Source organism: Bicyclus anynana, chromosome 5 (genome assembly GCF_947172395.1).
Source record: "Bicyclus anynana chromosome 5, ilBicAnyn1.1, whole genome shotgun sequence".
Lineage (NCBI taxonomy): Eukaryota > Metazoa > Arthropoda > Insecta > Lepidoptera > Nymphalidae > Bicyclus > Bicyclus anynana.
The window spans coordinates 507,400-526,699 of record NC_069087.1 but is presented as its reverse complement, the minus strand read 5'-3'; the positions used below and the strand labels follow the sequence as shown (position 1 = coordinate 526,699).

The 19,300-nt window shown below is 35.9% G+C and overlaps 2 protein-coding genes across 3 annotated transcripts in view; both read right to left on the bottom strand.

Moving 5' to 3' along the window:
• Positions 1-8,283, bottom strand: part of LOC112052722 (uncharacterized) — a 57,406-nt gene extending 49,123 nt beyond the window's left edge. For both annotated transcript variants that reach the window (XM_052881901.1, XM_052881900.1), the window contains exon 1: positions 8,041-8,283. The gene's annotated coding sequence lies outside the window, so the exon portion shown is untranslated. The remainder of the gene's footprint in view (positions 1-8,040) is intronic.
• A 6,003-nt stretch (positions 8,284-14,286) lies between these two features.
• LOC112056239 (U11/U12 small nuclear ribonucleoprotein 48 kDa protein) lies at positions 14,287-18,713 on the bottom strand. Its single transcript, XM_024096629.2, has 6 exons — positions 18,381-18,713; positions 17,646-17,811; positions 16,829-16,891; positions 16,167-16,305; positions 15,551-15,707; positions 14,287-15,233 (listed from the first exon to the last, which is right to left on the bottom strand). The coding sequence occupies exons 1-6, from the start codon at positions 18,492-18,494 to the stop codon at positions 14,448-14,450; spliced, it is 1,425 nt and encodes a 474-aa protein (XP_023952397.2). The 5' UTR covers positions 18,495-18,713; the 3' UTR covers positions 14,287-14,447.
• Positions 18,714-19,300: the final 587 nt, after the last annotated feature.

Sequence of the window (19,300 nt, the reverse complement as noted above, 5' to 3'; positions counted from 1 at the left end):
CGACCCTCCCAATGTTAATCCGCTCTTGAACTACTCCACAATGAACTAATCATAGCGCGTGGTACAAGTGATGAGAGAAACGATATTCATTTTAATTACAATATTAGTAACAATTTTTTTTTTTAAATATACCCCTTTTTTTTTTAATTAATTCAATAAATAAATAAGTATCCCTACTTACTCCCTGTTTTTTGGCGTTTAACAAAGTTTAGTCTATAAAAATTGTTCAAACCACTCAACAGCTCAAGCATCATGTAAATTTACTGTAAACACCGCATCCGCACCGTATCGCAACGGATAACAGACGAACGGATCATCCGATTCTCGAATGTAAAAATCGCTTAGCGCGCTAGCTTAAGCGTTTTATGTTCTGTGATCCGAATGTATGCTCATTGCTCACGCCACATTATGTAATATCGCTATTTCCTTTGAATTGAGGGTTGTTATTGTGAGCTGGTAGTGTGATAATACAATTGTTACGGTTTATTTACATCGCGTCGTAAACGTCCAGTTAAGTGCTGTCTGCTCTGCTCCACACAATACAACAACGTAAACTCCATATTTTACTATTTTACGATCGGATCACGCTTTATGTCGACATCACATCGCGAGGATGGGCTTTGTGCTCGATACATGGACCATTTCCTATAAACGATTTCGATCAAACGATTTTTGTTATTACGATCGGCTTCAAATTTTAATGGTGATACATGACCGAATAAATTTGTGATTTATGTTATTATTTCCTTTTTTGATAACGACCTTGGAGATTGTAGAATACGTTGTTTTAATTTTAGATTCTCTGAATCTGTGATGTTAGATTCCGATTCGTTTCCCCGCATTTTTTAATAATTAGCAAACGCCCGCGACTTCGACCGCATAGATTACTAAACTATACAAAAGAGACAACTTTTAAATATTTAAGAGACTTTTGAATTCATCGATTAACTCGAGGTAATGCACGACCTATAAAAAAACGGAAACAAAATATTTAATTCCTTAAAATATACACCTGTAATATCATCATTCTAGATAGATAAGAATTACATTAGATTGCATAATTCATGTCTGAAATACAATCATAGCTAATATATATATATATTTTGAAAAGTTTTTAAAATAAGCCGGCAGGACTAATTCATTCAACACCGCTTACACATGGCTATGTACTTCCATGTTGTCGGTGGTTGGAGGGCTGTGGCTAAACAAATGCGGTCAGAGTTAAGAGCTCTTACAACAATGCGCAGACTCAGGAGAGCGCGTATTGTGCGCGGGCGCGGACAATACGCGCTTCGACAATGCGTAATAGCGTGCCGTGATTGACTCGTGCGTACACAGCGCAAAACTTAGCTTTGTTTCATGCAAAAAAGTAATAATTAATGATTAATGGAAAGTTCTACGCGGTAATATGTTATTAACTATAGCCCTATAGTAACTTGCCCTATAAATAAAATTAAGCATTGAGTAGGTATATGTACAGGAATGTGTACTGTATTTAACTTGTATAGTAGTAGTAAAACGATTTCGTACGAGTGATTTTATACAACTTCCTAAAATCCTTTGTTAGCGCAAATAAAAGAAAAATAGCTACTGTGAATATAATTGACGAGCCGACTTCCCGCGGTTTCACCCGCGTATTCCCACTACTACGGGGATATAACGTGGCCTAGTGGTAAAAGAATTTTACCTCTTTATAATATTAGTATAGATATAGATGACAACTAGTAATGATTATGATATTTTTATGATACATAAACCTAAATGTTTAGTATAGTTTATTAGAATGTCATTACATATTAGTTTAGTTTTGTTTTGACAGCGGTGCAGCGGTTATTGACCAGTGAATCGTCAAGAATTAAGGCGAAAATCTTTATACGCTGCTCCGCTGTGAAAAAATCCTGCTTTTAAACGTTATAACTCGTGAAAGTAATGGAATATACTCGTAACTTGAAACTGTGGAAGGAATAATAAGTTTGTAGGTCCCTACGAGTGCGTCTCGCATTGTTGGATACCTGCCTCGGGACCTACCACTGTGTGCTCCACTTGTTTTATTTTTCAAAAAACATTAACAACTTGCATGCGATTTGCATTTCGATAAAAAACTGGATGTTAAAATCAACTTTTGCGTACGCTTTCTAGTGGGTACATCTTTATAAAGGTTTTTCTTTTTATCTTTAGATATATTATACACCTATACGTCCTATGATACGAGGACAAATAACATCCATATATTCACTTCATCAACTAAGTACCTACTAAGATACGAGTACATCAGGTACCTGAGGAAGTTACTCGTATATATTACAATGGTACCAACAGGTTTATTCTTATCAGCCTATTTTACAGCCTACTTCAGGGACAGGCCCCCTACCTATTCGAAAGGGGAAATATCTACTGACTAGCTGACGCCGCGCGGTTTCACCCGCATGGTTCCCGTTTCCGTAAGAATATGAGGATAATATATAACCTATAGCCTTCCCACAAATAAATGGGCTATCTAACACTGAAAGAATTTGTCAAATCGGACCTGTAGTTTCTGAGATTAGCGCGTTCAAAGAAACAAACTCTTCTGCTTTATAATATTACTATAGATAAAAAATTATAGTGAACGCCCATCAAGTTAAATAACTCGATATTTTGTATGTAACGTATTTTCAACAATGTAAACCAATGATTCCAAACTACATTAAGACCTTGTTATACATATATTAACTACTGAAAGATATGTTCAATCTACTGTCTCTACTCTTTCGCTGTAAAGGAATATATACGAGTAACAGTACTACGTGTGTGTTATTTGTGTGAGTATGTTGATACCTAAGAACTCGTATCTCATACATAATTAAAAAAAAAATCGAAGGTGTTTTTTCTTGCCACAGATAGATTACCGTCTTACTTTAATGCCAATTAATAAACTTAATTTCCGTTACATTCACATTTAGCCGTCCCATCTTAACTAAAAAATTCTTGTAAAAAACTAATCACCTCGCATGCCGCGATGCCATCAACCGCCTCTAACGCATCCGTTAGGAGGGTGCGAGATTTTGGGATAATAATCACTAAAATATTAACATATTTACATGTGATAATGCACTTTAAATGATCCAACATAGAGTTCAAATTTTGTCACATGTTTAATAACGTTTATTCAACTATATGAAAATAAAGAAAACCTAATATGTACTTTGTTGCGTAATAAATACAGTCTAATTCAATTAAAATAGACAAAAGGATACAAAAAAACAGTATATCGAATCTAAAGTCGTTATAGAAAAAGGGCATTGTTGTAATTTACCTTTTATAGGGTAGATAAGAAAAGAAAATCTTAATTAAAAGCTTCAGTTACGTATGTAATTAAATGGGGCAGCGCATATTGACGCAACAATTAAAATAAGTACCTGACGAATTACAATTACAAGAATTTTGACAAGGGTAAAGTAGATTTAAAGATATTCTATACAATGCCTATGTAATGTATAAAATATTGCCTAGGCAATGCACAGAATACCTGAATTACACACATTGTCGATAACATATTCGTCGTTATCAACCCATATACGGCTCACTGCTGAGCTCGAGTCTCCTCTCAGAATGAGAGGGGTTAGGCCAATAGTCCACCACGCTGGCCCAATGCGGATTGGTAGACTTCACACACGCAGAGAATTAAGAAATTCTCTGGTATGCAGGTTTCCTCACGATGTTTTCCTTCACCGATGAGACACGTGATATTTAATTTCTTAAAATGCACACAACTGAAAAGTTGGAGGTGCATGCCCCGGACCGGATTCGAACCCACACCCTCCGGAATCGGAGGCAGAGGTCATATCCACTGGGCTATCACGGCTCACAGACAGATAACATATTATTATAATAATATATTAATAAGTGTTATTAAATTTGGACATACGAGTAGGAAAAGACTTCAACGCGCTCAGCGTTCCTCAAACCAACTGCATCAATATTGATGCAGTTGTGTTTATCGAAAGATTATAAAAACAATTGAACATCATTATTAACACAAAGGCATCAAGGTTTCAATTCGCTTAACGATGAACTATAAAACATTCATATAATTTTACTTCTTCAAGAGAGTGTTCTAGTAGGTGTTAATTAACGTACATATTATAATTAACAATAATTAAGTTATTATTATTCACTTTAAAATAATTATTACAATCTAGAGTAGGTAATTAATTAGAGAACACTAAACACGGAGATGTGTAGAACATTAACCGTACATTTAACAAAAAACAACCCAAAGAATCTGACCGTGTGACTTCAAAACAATCATTTATGAACACAAAAAAGGTTTAATTAATTAAAAGCTACCTGTTTATAGTGTCCCATAAAACTCTGATTTGAACTTGGTAAATATGTTAGGGTGCATTCACACGGATTCATCTAATTGAACTTATCATACTCTTTTGATCTATACAGAAAGAAAGAAATACTACCTACTTAAAACTATGTAGCCCACGGACATCTGCTGATAAGAGAGAGTCGTAGAGTATTTTCCCTAAGGATTAAGATAGAAAACATAAAGACAAAACTGTAACTCTAATTCTTTGCTACTTGTAAGTAGTTTATTAAAATTAGGTATATAAAAACCATACACATATGTATAACACCAAAAGAATCATCACGAAGTATCGAGAACGGCTTGAAGTAGAGAGATGAAAGAGAAGTAGTTTATAGTTCGCTAAGAACGGATTTAGCGACATGGCCAGATTAAATTGTCTAAGGGCGGTCAAAGTCGCGGACATGCACTAGTATTATAAGGTTATAAATATAATGCGAACGCGCAAATCAATATAATGATTCGATAAAATAATGTTATAGACAATTAACCTTTGCGCGTGCATAATAAGCGCGTATAAAACCGCTACCTTTTAATAACATTAGTGTGGTTAGCAATGGCGGCTATTAAATATGTAATTATGAGTCTATTAAACTATTAAGGTCCATTGTTCAAGGAGAATTTTAAATGTTTTCACTGCAGAGTTGTTATCAGGGTTCCATATCCCTTATAGTTTCGCCATGTCCGTCTGTCTGTCCGTCCGTTCGTCCGTCTGCGGTTTAACGCAGAAACTATTATTACTAGAAAGCTGTAATTTGACATAAGTATAAATGTGAACAAATTCGTAAACTTTGTTCACAAAATTAAACAAGATAAAAATATTTTTTTTTTATTTTGTGGTTTACAAGTGGCTCGTGTGTAACAGTCCTATAGTTTATTTCGGTCGCCAATGGCTGCAGCATTCCATCGCCAAATAAACGTTGTTTGGGAACTGCGCGCCCATGCCATTGTCTCGCCATCACAAACGGGTTTCGGATTTCAATGTGGAAGTCTTAATTAAAGCCATACGTATCTAACGCTATGCAGTGACCGTGCAGGGAAAGCTATTCATACTCCGTGTGCAGCGGTGAGGTACAAACTGACCTGGATTCATTCGGGTGCTGTTTGATACATGTTCACAATTTTACTGCATCTTAATATGTTCAAAATTAATATAAACAATACATCAACCGACCTTTTTTTAACGCAGTTGGAGAAAAAAATCTACACAAAAAGTCTTTCAAATTCACTTATCTTCCTTGATTTATACATAATTTCTAGCGGATCTCACAGACGTACTTTGGCAAATCCGTTTTTCATGAAAATTCGATCTCACCGACATAACGGGTTAAATTTTTTCATACCATCCAAAGACCCACACAAGAAATGCTTGTCTCTGTCTCTGCTCTGCAGCTTCGCGGTGTTCCGCAACCTCAAGTTACTGGCCGCAATATCAGTTGTTCCGACAGACACCTAATAGGTTCTTATAAAAAACGAAACCAAAATCAAAATAAATACAAAAAAATTGCGTGTTATATATCCTTAAAACAACATATATTTTAATGTATCCATCGAAAGAATCCCCGTAATGTCTAATCATGCAACTTGCACATGTCACTGAAGCGGATAGTTATATGCACTTGTCCATTTGTGTTATTCATGATGATTACTGTTGAATATTGATATTAAATCACGCGCGCGTTTGTTTAGCTTTCTCCGCTCCGCTTTTCCTCAGGGATAAAAACGTTTTCCACTCGGTGGAAAACGTTATATTACGATAACGCACGATATTTATTCTTTAATCTATAGTGGGTTGGTTGATCATGAATTTGGAATTGTCGAATGTCACCAGAAATTGATGAAATCCAGGAAAAAATGGTTTCTATACCAATTATATACCGCATTTTCCGTTAAATAAAATCAAATCAAAATTATTTTAATAAAACTTAAAAGGAGAATAAAACTATGATGCTCTTAAAAACCACTGCATTTAAAAAAAACAGTACCTAAGGCTTTAACATACTCGTATCAAAGTGTGGACTTAGGGAAACATCATAGTATATAAAAATTAAATTTGATGCGATCCAAGGCGGTAAAGTTTTCTATAATGATATGAGTAGGTACATGTTTTACATAAGATTACATTTATTATAGAAAAATACATGTAATACGCACATAACAAGTAGGTGAACTGGTGAAGCCTCTTACGCTTCATTGTAGAGAGAATAAATCTGATAGCGATCTAACCGAGAAATTGGATTTTAATTAAAAATATATATAACAATAGAAGTGAGAGTAATTCATGCCTAATTAATAAAATAAATGATCTTTGAATAATTGTTCTTAAGATAAATCTTACTTAACATTTATGTAATTTTAATTAATTGTTTTTATATTATTAGGTAAGTAATGTATGTATTATGTAATAATTTCGCCGCTTTAATGAAACGGTAAGCCGTTTCGGCTATGCGAGGTCCTGTGGTCGACTCCTAGACCAGGCAAAATTGTTGAGGGTAATTATTTTAATAAATTAAACATTTTGGCTTAGTAAGTCAAAGTGTAGAAATTGGTAGAGTTCACAGTTCGCACCCTCGTGCCCTGATATATCATGTCATAATATAATGTCATCATCATCGGGTGTTCTCTCTAAACTGAAGTTGGCAGTCAGACAGAGAAAACTTTGCCGATCTTTTGAAATATTTTTCAGCTGGCTGTATTTACTCCTTTATCGTCCACCTATTTTCCCTCATCTGTAATATTTTTATGCCATTTATTTTACTCGTACTCCGCGCGCCCTAAATGGTTATTTCGAGTAATTTATTTACAGTTAATCACCCTAACACGAGTGGTTAGGCAGGATCGAGCTGTCACCCTTCTGCTCTCTTCTTTCAAATTCTCGAGGACTTCTGAGTACAAAAAGCAGTCACTAAATCTGTCGTAATGGTCGTAATAAGGCAGCGAAGTTATCGGCACGATTATCGGACGCAAGAAGTCCAACATGGGCGGAGCGCCTTAGTCGGATTCCGTAACTTCCGTAACTTGTGTAAGTATATGCAATTTTAAAATAAGCATACTACATTTTTTTAACAAAAAGTTTACTTAACAGGATTTAAGCACTTAATGTCACCTGCAGATGTACGTAATTCACTGAATTTAGACTTTTGGTTCTATTTTACATTCCGACGGTATATGTGATCATTTTATTAATTTTATAAATTAAGTTTTTTAACTCTAAAAATTAAGGACTTTCCATACAAACTTTCAAATCCTATTTCACCTTCTATTTTTATTTTAGGGTCGAAAGTACCCTATGTTTTGCTCCAAGGTCCCTTTTACCATACCATAACCATACCATAATACCAAAATTCATCTTAATCGGTTCAGCGTTTAGCCGTGAAAAGGTAACAGACAGACAGACAGACTTTTCGTATTTATAATATTAGCATAGATTATTATGGTTATAAGAAGTAGGTACGTACATAAATTGTTAACTAAGTCAATCTCCGTTTCACTTTTCCAATTTAATTATTATTTTTTTCGAATTTTCACCGTTTCTTTGGGTTTCTCTATTGTTTTTGTTTTAAACCATCCCCATATTTGTATAAGATAAACGAATCTAAAATCAGCCAAGTCTTTTTTAAGTTAAATTAGGTTTAGTTTTAGAAATTATTTACTACTGTATATATTGTAATTTAAAAACTCACCACTAAATGCAGTTTTAAAGAATCCGTCAAGGATTGTAATTCAAAGTAAAATCCATTCAAATCACATCACTAACGAATCACACCAAAGTCGCACTTGTTCAAAATCGGCAATACAAAAAGTTGGCGCCTACACCGAAGGGTTAACTCGGAACTGTTGGACGAAGTTCGGACGATACCGCGAGTCGGTCTGAGCCTGCGGACGGGCGGCGAGGCGCGGTCGCACGGCGGACGGTCGCGATAGACTGCGGCTGCCGCCGGGCCGCGCCGCTTCGCTGCTCGAACCCCTACGGTAAGGCTTTGTTGGGGAATAGTTTGAGATACAGACGTACTTATTTATTAAATTTATATATCTAAATTGTTTTTATCTGCCACCTTAACACTCATATAGTATTCTTGTATATTAAACAGGCCTGGTTTAAGAAAGCAATATGATGTTTTGAGCCACGTTTCAGTCTTTCTCATTATAGATACGGCAGAAAGACTGTATACTTACCATATCGTAATACTATTTGCTGGATGTAATTGACGTTATTAGTCATTATCAACCTATTTTACCGGCCTACTACACAGCAGCGGGCGTTACACCCCGTGCCTGGAAGAGTAGGTTATATCGTCGGTCCCGGGCATTATCGTTAACATCTGATTGCACAAGTAGTTGTTAAAAAATTTAACATTATTACCCAAACCAAAGCCCGCGAATCCGCACTGGACGGTGGTGGTTTTAAGCACTTTATCTCCTATACCTACGTAGCGACCTGACCCTGTAGTCAACCGGTTAATTTATACTAATATTGTAACGAGATAAAGTTTGTGAGGTTGTAGGGGTAATCTGTATCTATCAAACCGAACCCGCGTCTTTGTCCGCGTGGAAATTATTTATTCACAAATCCCGCGGGATCCATGGATTTTTCCGGAATGAAAAGTAGCCTATGGGTTAATCCAGAGTAAAATCTATTTCCATTCCAAATTTCAGCCAAATCGCTTCAGTAGTAGGAAAGTAGGATATTCACGGGAACCGGAAACATGCGGGTGAAACCGCGGGGAGTTGGCTAGTGATGAATATTCATACTAGGTACTTCATAAGTTGGTCTCTCAGCCTATCCCCGTGACCCCGCGGCGCGCACGGTCGCCGGTCGCGCGTGCGGCGGCTCTACCTCTTGTCGCGGTATTTTGAAACTCTTTTTTGCATTCTTCGCGCTTAACATTCGACTTGTTTTTACTGCCTGTGGCTGATCTTCGAATTCAAATTAATTTATTACAAGTAGACACAACACAAGCCTTTGAAAAAACTGTCAGTAGACTCAGTAGTGTAGTGACTCTACCACCGATTCAGAAAGCAGACCCTATACTAGGAAAAGCCAAAAAATCATCCAATCTTGTAAAAGAACACAGAATCGATTGCTTCTATGGGCCAGGATTTGTCGTAAACAAGGTTCTGACACAATGAACCCCAACAACATTGTGCTAATTTTAAAAATATTAAAAGCTCTCTCGTCACCAGATTTCTATGCCTATCAAATTGATAATTAAATTTACTACAAGTTTGTGGGTTTTTCTACAAATCCGCACATTATTATTAAACATTTTCTCTACTCTAAGTACAAATCCTGATTCTGTTTTCTGATTTGGTCACGTATACTTTTCGTGATATACTTACATATCTACTCTGGTTTTGTCATAATCCAAGTAGGTATGTAACAAAAGCTCTCTTTATCCAGGTAAGTTGATTGACTCTGAACTTTGTCACCGTCTACAAAGTTAAACCAAATAATTATTATTTACCGTTAAAACTAGTTTGTTAGTGCAAAGTAGGTATTTATTTATATGGGCTTTATAAGTTTACGCATGCTTATTGATTTCCTACGTCAATGGCACACAGGAACAGGCAATTAGATAAGACAGCAAGATTACTCAGTACAAGTTAGTTTGTAAACAGACATAAATTCACTATTTATTCCGTAAAAGCTTAAGTAATGGCTACCTGTCTCTTATTGCATTCTGATTATTGTGAGAGATAAATGGCGGACATTTTAAAGATAAGCCGTCTCTATGAAAATATAAAATAAAACATAGTCTTGTAGTAAACATGCTCTTCGGACAGATATTTTATTTAGTACTAGCAGACAACTGCGACTTCGCTCGCTTGGAAAATTATTAATTACCCTTCGAATTTTAAAGAACATACTTTCATACAAAATCCCCCTCCCCCTGCTCCGCTATATCACTCCTGACGTAATTCCTCGTGAGTCTTGCTATCTGGCTGCTACCTCGTTGCATTGGTCCAGTGGTCAACGTATTTAACTTCGGATCACGATAGGTCCTAAGTTCGAGTCCTATGTGTCGGGCTACGAGATATTGAGCTTCTCTTTCTTGAGTTTTTAGTTGATTTGACCACCCTGTCGGCAAAGAAGTACTCGTACCACCAAGCAATTTAGTGTTTCGATACCTACGATGTCGTGTAGGAACGGAAAGAGGTGTGGATTTTTATCCTATTCCTAACAAGTTAGACCGCTGCCATCTTAGACTGCAGCATCACTTCCAAGTGAGATTGTAGTCAACGGCTAACTTGTAAAGAATAAAAAATGAGCGTTACTTGAATATTGAATCATATTTAAAAAGTATTGCAAATACTCCTTTCAGAAATTACAATTTGTCTTTATAACTAGAGTCTGACCGAAACTGATTTTCTGGCCAAAACCGAACTTTCGGTGGGACACTATTTATAACTAAATAGATAAATATCAAAAGTAGTAATATTCAAATCGGATACATTAGGTAAGTATTCAAAACGTGATGGATAAGTTATAGTAATAGTTACGCGACACTTTCTCGTCGACATCCGGCTGTGTGGAGTGCGGAGTCCACAGATAGCGCTGACGTCGCAGACCACTTGCTGCGTCGCGTCACACTCTCATTGCTGGCATGAGAGCATGAGAGCATGAGAGCGCACTGCGCACGCGGCCTGTTAGTTCCCGTATCTATACTTACATATCAGCAGTATACCTTATTTCGAAAAAAAAAACGAGCATATGGGTCACTTGATACCGTTGCCCAATGAAAATTGCAATACCAAAAAAAGACTACCTATAGGTCCACGGTGACGAAGCCGGACTGCGCTGCGAGAGGTCATGGTTTCAATCTCTACTAAACGACTCCATACCGAAAATCGCATCGTAATCGACCCACATTTGGTATGGACCGATGACAGAGAGATGGCTGGTGGAAAGCTACGGCCATGGCTAATTACCACCCTACCAGTAAAGATGTACCGCAAAGCGATTTAGCGTTCTGTTACGATGTCGTGTCAAAACCGAAAAGCGTGTGAATTTTCATTCTCCTCGTAACATCCCGCCCGCGTCCATCTATTGCATTATCACTTACCATCCGGTGAGATCGTATTTAGTCACGAAAGTCTAACTTGTAATTAATAACATAAAAATGAAAATTTTGAAAAACCCCCTTGAGAAATTATTAATTACACTCTCGATCAAGTCATCAATATTCGCTTTCAGTGTGCTTTCATTTGAGACCCCACTCGAGTATATTTGCAGACATTCGGTTATTCTTCTCCACTTTCACATCCCACAACTTTTTCATATAATAAATAAATAAATTAAACAAAAAAACCCGACTGCATAAATTATACAAAAACTGAAAAGAATAAAAACAAGCTCAGTCCAGAAGTGTAGAAAGCAATTAGAAAACAGTCGGAACCTATTAAAAATGTAGACGAAAATCATTCTATTCAATAGAATAGGTCCCGACTGTTTTCTCGAGCATTTTAGAGAATTAATAAATAACGTTTTTCTAATTGTAGTTTTTTAACATGGCCATGATATACCATTTTGAAATTCTCTGAAAAAGCCCTTGAATTTGATACCCATGTTGCAATATTCAAAAAAAAAATTTTTTTTTCACCTCGAGTCTATAGCGTCTCACAGTCGTATTGTTGGTATTTTTTAAATTTCACCGATCTAAGAACACTTGTTAAGACATATCGAACGATATCTTAATTACCTACGAAAATCTGTCCGGCGGTTTGGAAGATATGAGATAATAAATAATATTACATACATACATACAAGATACGCGCGAAACACATAACCCTTCTTGCAGTCGGGTAAAAAAAGAAAAAGCCGCCGGCTGCTGGCGGTTCGAAGCTGTGGTCATTGGAAGTACTTACAAGAGGGTTTATGTCCAGCTGTGGTCGTCCGTTGCCTGATAATGATGTTTGACAGTCTTTACGCCAAACTTCGAAATGTAAAAAATCCTAGGATTTACATTTTTCGTCTCTCGATTTTCCCTATAGGTACCTACTGTTAGAAGTAGAACTTCACATGACTGCAGATATTGTTACAAGATAAGAATGATTGTTATCTTTCAGTATGTGCCAACTACCTGGTAGAACCTCCACTGTGGGAGTGTGGGTGCGTACCTACGCTGTGTTCTTAGTTCTATTATGTTTGTGAACACGGGTGTAAACGTGATAGCGAAGAACAGTTTTTCGTCCTCTTTCTTATATAAAGTCTGCCTTATTAACATAGTCTGACACGGAACGAAATATAAATCAATAGCTATTGAATCTCCTTATGGAATAAATTATCGCTTTATGGCTTTAGGATTCCGTAGTCAATAAAATCATTTTTCGTCATGTCCAACCATGGTTTAGCTCAGGACTAAAAACCTGTACCTAATTTAGCTTAGATATCTAAATCTATGTACATTAAACATAAAACACCTCGACAAAGTAAGATAAAATATTAATTGTTAGGGTAGGTATTATAGTTAGGTTACTCATACCTCTTCTACAACCATGTAATGGGGATGATTTTTTTATGTTCTCGTTTATGCCTGTAGGGTATTGTTGAATAAGTTTTTAAAAAATATTCTGGATGTTGACGACTTTGTTGCAGGGATCTGTTTGTGAAATATTGATTGATGTTTAAAGTGTTAATTTGTTGTTACAGTCAAATGCCTGCATGCTAAATTGTTTATGGATGGGTAAAGTAATTCATAGAAATAGTAGATATGTCTAAAAAAAACTATCAATGAAATAAAAATGTGTAGTGGACCAACCAAACACCAGCATTGTAAGTCAGCATTGGTGACGTACAACTGCGGAACCCTACGCCGCGCGTGGCTCGACACGCACTTGGCCGCATTTTTTATAAAATGAAATCGTTGTGTAATCCCGTTATTCGCAACATAATCTAACTTTATGTAAGAAGGATGCGAACAGATCTTGACAAATGATTCAGCGCAGGTTGTGGAGTGTTTTATGGTAATTTTATTGTTCTGTTTAGCATAATCACGCCGTTTAGAATATAAAGACTTGTAGTGAACTTTGACGCGCACCATGGCGTCGCGTCGGGGTTGCGCTTTTAATAGGACATTGTTATAAGTGATGAATAAATTCGTACCACTTACTCGAAGTAAAAATAGGATATTTGATAAGTACCTACGTAGGTAAAATTAGTTTACCTGAACAGGCCCTAGTATGTAGGTACTTAAATATTAATTAAATGAAACCTAAAAATCAACTCAATAACTTATGAAGCTGATCTGCGTTTTTTATTACTGTAAATAGGTACGTAAACACCATCGAAACACTTGGATAATTGAGGCTCTGGACCTGAACTAGGCCAATAGAGTAGAATGTAGGCCCTTGAAACCTGAAGTTACCATAATCCAAATTTCACAGTCACCTATGGAAGGTCCATGGACTGAAAATATTTCAGCCTTTAAAAAAAATCAAGTTTGCCCACCATATTAGGTTATACTTTTTGTGGTATTGCAGGTAGGTAACCTCTGGATCTACTGCATCGAATTTGAAAATTATTTTACTACTAGAATGCCATGAGCAAAGAGTGTCATATATGCTATATTTTATCCCTGTATGTCGTCAGTCCCAGTCATTATGGTTAACTTCTGATATTGATTGTTAAAAGAATTTAAGAATAATCATATATTGAACGCCACGCCTGAAATTAATTAAATTTGAATTTTCGAAAACTCCAAGTACTTCACTGCGGCGCTTCTGGCACGTGGTGCCATACGACATTTTAACGCTAGTGTAATGTTATGGTATTATGTTTGTGTTAGAGGTTTGCACTACTTAAAATTTAAGTATAACAATAAAACAAATTGCTATATATGATACGCATTTCGTGCAACTGCCAGGACCGTAGGCGCGAGATGTAACTAGGCAATATTGGATGGTTGGTAGAAATATTGAAAACTAAAGACAATAAGCCAATATTTATTACTTAAAATAAATGTTTTTCTTAACAATAGTAACTATAATTTTCAACACTACCACCTTTTTAGTACAGATATCTCTGACAGCATTAAATGTTGATTCTTTTTACTCCAAGCTTAGATATTGATTTCTTATAATCTTCATATTTTCACTCTGACCTGTCATTTCTGTAACCATATCTATCTTTAGTTCTGTTATATCGCTCATCTCTATCTCTCTCGCGTTTTCTATCCCTTGAATGGAAACTATGTATTTCCTTTTTTTCCTTGCTATAATTTCTATCTTTATCTTTGTAATATCGCTCCTCCTTCTTGCTTTCAGAATATTTCTGAATGTCTCGTGAATTAGAACTGTAGTCTCTTTCCTCTTTATTGTAAATTACACCTTTATCTCTGCTATATCGTTCTTGCGTGTCATATTCGCGAGATCTTTGATTTTTAGTTCTGTCATGGCTATTGTTTTCATTCTTAACGTAATTGACATGTTTATCTTTGGTATATCGCACCTCCGATTCATTTTCAGAATACCTTGGACTGCATATTCTACTCTCACTAACTCTTTCTGCCTTAATATTTCTATTTTTATGATTTGCATCTATTTCTTCTCTACAAGAGTCCCTATTATGTTTTTGCCTTTTATGTCTTTGATCAACGCGAGTTTCCCTATCTTCTGTTGTAGTTCGATATCTATCTTTTTCAAAGTTTCGCGACCTTCTATGTTCTTCATAATCGCGTTTTCTTCTGTTCTCAGTTTCACTGTAATGATATCTTCTATCGTGTTTACTCCTTTCTTCAGTCCCTCGGTGTTTAGTTGTATTGTTATCAGATGATGTGTCCAAACTTTTACTTTGCGGTTTTTCTGTAACATTTGCAACGTTACAATCTATTTTGTCGTGTGATTTAGTGTGACCTTGTGCTTCAGCGTACATCTCCATCTGGGTAAAATTAATTACGTCAACATTAATTAAATCAATATTAATGTAATAGCTTAAACTGTTTTAATTTAACCTGAGAAATGATCTTTTTTTCAAAAAACAATTTTAAAGCCTGACCCAGAACTCTGACTCCGGATCTCATAAATAAAACCATAGGCTTCTTCTTTTTTATCTTCGTTTCCTTAGTCTCGACTTAGTGACTAGTGGTTAGCCTTGGTGGTTATTCCCTAACCACATGGCTAACCGCTGGACAAAGTAACGGGCTCACAATGATAAATGATCATGTTTTGTTGAGGAGGATGTACTGTGTACGATACCTGCGTGTCGATGAGCCCGCGCAGCGTGTGCGAGTAGTTGCGCGAGCGCGCGGCCACCCTGTACTTGGTGCGCCGGCGCCGCATGTCGCGCAGCTCGGCCAGCCGCTCCACCTTCGACTTGTGCTTGCTCTCTCCCTGAGATGCTGCGCCCATATCTCTACGACAATCACATCTCAATAAGTTTACTCTCAACAATTGTTCACAAAATGTTGATCCTATATTGGTTTTTGAAAACAAGACTTGCTTGCAGTTATTTTTTTAAGAGCAGCAAGTAAACAAGCATAGGTATGTTTATCTGTGGTATATTGAAGTTAATTTTTAAGTGTGAAAACTATTGTCTATAACAGCAACACCTTAGAGAAACATGTTTTTCAATATGCTCCCCTGTACCCATCTACCTGCACAAGTTTTAGGCCTCCTGCACAGAACTGACTATTATTCTGTCTGAAGAATCTGTTGCTGGTTAAAATTTAGGCACAAGAGGTTTAATTTTTGTGGCTCAAGTAAGATATTTTTTTGGGTTGCGTAAAAAAAAGCGTATTTAGACTGCAGATTCGAAGCCATGGAAGTATTTAATGATATTAATAATGTAGAAGAAAAGAATCTTTACTCTCACCCTAATGCCAAGTCAGAGAGCTCGTCGCACGCAGGCCTGGAGCTGATGACTACATCATAGATGGCTCTTCTCTCGTCCGCTGTGTAAGTTGCCTGGAGCCGGGCCAGAGTCAGCGGCTCACATGTCACGGTCCCATTACCTTTATTGTTGAGTTAAGGTGTTAAAGATACCAAAAAATGCAACTCTAGAGCACTGAACAAGAATGCTGTACTAACTTTTGCGAATTTGGCCTTTGTAATTAGTATTTAATGTAAAATTGGAAGGCTCCCTAACAACGTGTAGGGGCATCAATCTGTTTGTAATGTAATGTAATAATTCTTAAATAAATATCATGTTTTATATGAGAATTTGTTATATTTTGATGTTTTGAAACGAATGGGGTTGCTTGGTGTTTCAGATTTACTTATATTTATGTCAAAAACATCAAAAACATTGAGGCACTTTAACAGTAAATACACACTTGTTTTAGATTTATAGTGACACCTAGTAAACATATTAGCTTTCTTATCTTGAAAAGGATACATCATAAAAAAGGATATGTATTTTCAAGGCCAGAAGAAATTGATCAAGTACTGTAATAGTTAAAAAAAAACAAATAAACACTTAATTATCTATTTCATTTGTCATAATATTTAATGTAAAAAAGAATATAAATAGAATACCTCTTTTAAATAATGGATCAGTCTTAGAAGCATAGTTGATGACATCCTGAATATTTTCAGATGCTGCAAAGATTAACATAATTTTCATTATCTGAATTTTCATTTTCATTAAAATTTTTTGTTTATTAGTTTATTTGTCATCATATGGAAGTTTTTATATGAAGTACACTTGCTTTTGACCAAAACCTCAATGGTACAATGTGGTGGTTGAAATTTGCTTTCCTAGGAAATATTCACTATAGGCTATAAGAAATTAGGTAACAGACTTCGGGAGAGAGGTCCATCAATCAAAAGAAAGTTAAGCCATTACTTAGTTCAACTGCAATCACACCTGATGGGAAGTGATCAAATATGAATAATAAATATATTCATTATAACAATTCCTATTCAGCCTTGAATTAAAATAACCTTATCAAATGCAGTGGCGTTGGGGTCCCAAGGTGCTTGAATGGCGACACTGCAGCAGAAAGCGTGGTGTTGATTGAACCCACACTAAGTGGATCAAAGATATCAAGCAGATTGCAGAAAGCTGCTGGATGCTGGTGGCTCGAGACCATTTGTTTGGAGGTCCATGCAAGTGGCCTATGCCCAGCAATGGACGTCCATCGGCTGATAATGATGATGAAGTACAGTAGAGTGAATTCTAGTTATTAGTTTATAGTTAGACTATCCTGAGGACTCATTACAAAACTGTACTGTAATAGTTCATTTTATAAAATTTGTATGTTAGTGCCTACTGCCTACCTCAGTTAAAAACCTTTCACCATTTCATCTATAAGATATGGACTATGGCAATACAAAATCTATAAAAGCTTACAAAGTTTTATAACTGTACTGGAATTAGGGTCAAACACATCAGGCAGGAAGACATCATCAGGTGCATAGCCCTGACACTTCAAAACACATTTCTCTTCATGCTCCTCCAGGCTCACAGGTGGAATTTTATGGTTTACATTATATTTACATGTTTCCTTTGGTTTTGCCTGAAAATGTTGTAAAATGAATGACAACATGAAAAGCTTTTATATGAAATAGGCTCACCTTCAACCACAATATCACCTGACGGTATGTGTAAATATGGCCTAACATTAAGGTGGTTGCTTGCCTATATTTCAATAGAAAACACTTTCACATCTTACAAGTGTTTAGTATGAACTCCTCGGTCATTGACCTTGACGGAACAATACATTTGAGCTATGCTTAACCCGGACCAGGCTGTTAGGATCCCAACAGTTAACTACAAGTATCAACTGTCTCTTATAATATGAACTTTTCTGTTCAGACCAAGCATTCAATGCCTTTTTTTTGTATTAATTAAGATAACGCTTCGGTACATACATTGGATATGAAACAGTAACTAGCCGCAGCTAACCCTTTTATTATGATAAAATGTAGCTTAGACATTAGGGGTAAATTTTTCTCTATACAAAATATCATCAAAATCGAATCAGTGGTTTAACCGACAAAGAGAAATAGACAATCTATAAGTGCTTCATGCTAGTTTGCTACTAGTAAAAAAAAAGTGAAATAAATGTACTTCACTAAAACGAACCTGCAATAATAGTTTTCTATCCCATTGCAGACTTTGTAATATCATTGTTACTTCTTTATCAACATCTTTAATAAAGCTCTGTATTTCAGACAACTGTTCTTGTCTTGAAAACATCGTCTATCGTGTCTGAACGTAACCTATTAAAAAACTCCAAAATGTACAATATATTGATTCCTATTAGTATTTTTCTTTACGCATTTTAGGCTGAAACTCTAACAATTCACTTCATTACACTCAGAATAAAAAACACGTCCGTGAATTTTTTAGAATTCAAAACACAAAATTTGGATTTGTTTACTCATATTAGTTTTTTTTTTATATAACAGTAACACAGCACAGATTAACATCGCATTATCTTCATCACAGAGTAACTAATATCGTATCTATTAATCTGTGCTAATGCTAATATCTGACTATAAATTTAACACACACAATCAAGTTTTACTGTCAAGTATTCACAGTCATAGGCCTAGTTCGAACTACTTTAGCATTTTAGTCGAGTAGCAAACTAAACTATTTGTTATCCAAAAATCGTTCGTGCTCGACTAAAATACTAATTAGGCAATAGAGAAGTAGGCGTTGTAAAAAATCGAATCATCCTTATAGGCCGTACAGACTACTTTAGTATGTTAGTAGAGTACGATCAATTTTTGGATTAACTGCCCAAAAAGCTTTCGTACTCATGTAAATCTATGTTCATGTTCGTACTCGACTAAAATACTAAAGTAGTCCGAGGAACTAGGCCTTAGGTCTTACCATAATTTCGATAAATCTTTGACACCTAAATTTAAAATTTTTCACTACTCACATGCCTTTAGGCCTAGTTTGGACTATTTTAGTATTTTAGTCGAGTACGAACGATTTTTGGGCGGTAGTAACTAGTTTAGTATGCGACTCGACTAAAATGATGAAGTAGTCCG

Excerpts from the sequence above, each read along its gene's own strand:
- LOC112056239 (XM_024096629.2), bottom strand. The coding sequence starts at position 18,494 with ATGTTTTCAAGACAAGAACAGTTGTCTGAAATACAGAGCTTTATTAAA. Across the intron at positions 16,306-16,828 it reads TGATCCATTATTTAAAAGAG|GTAATGGGACCGTGACATGT; the intron begins GTATTCTATTTA and ends TCAACAATAAAG. Across the intron at positions 15,234-15,550 it reads GCGGGCTCATCGACACGCAG|ATGGAGATGTACGCTGAAGC; the intron begins GTATCGTACACA and ends AATTTTACCCAG.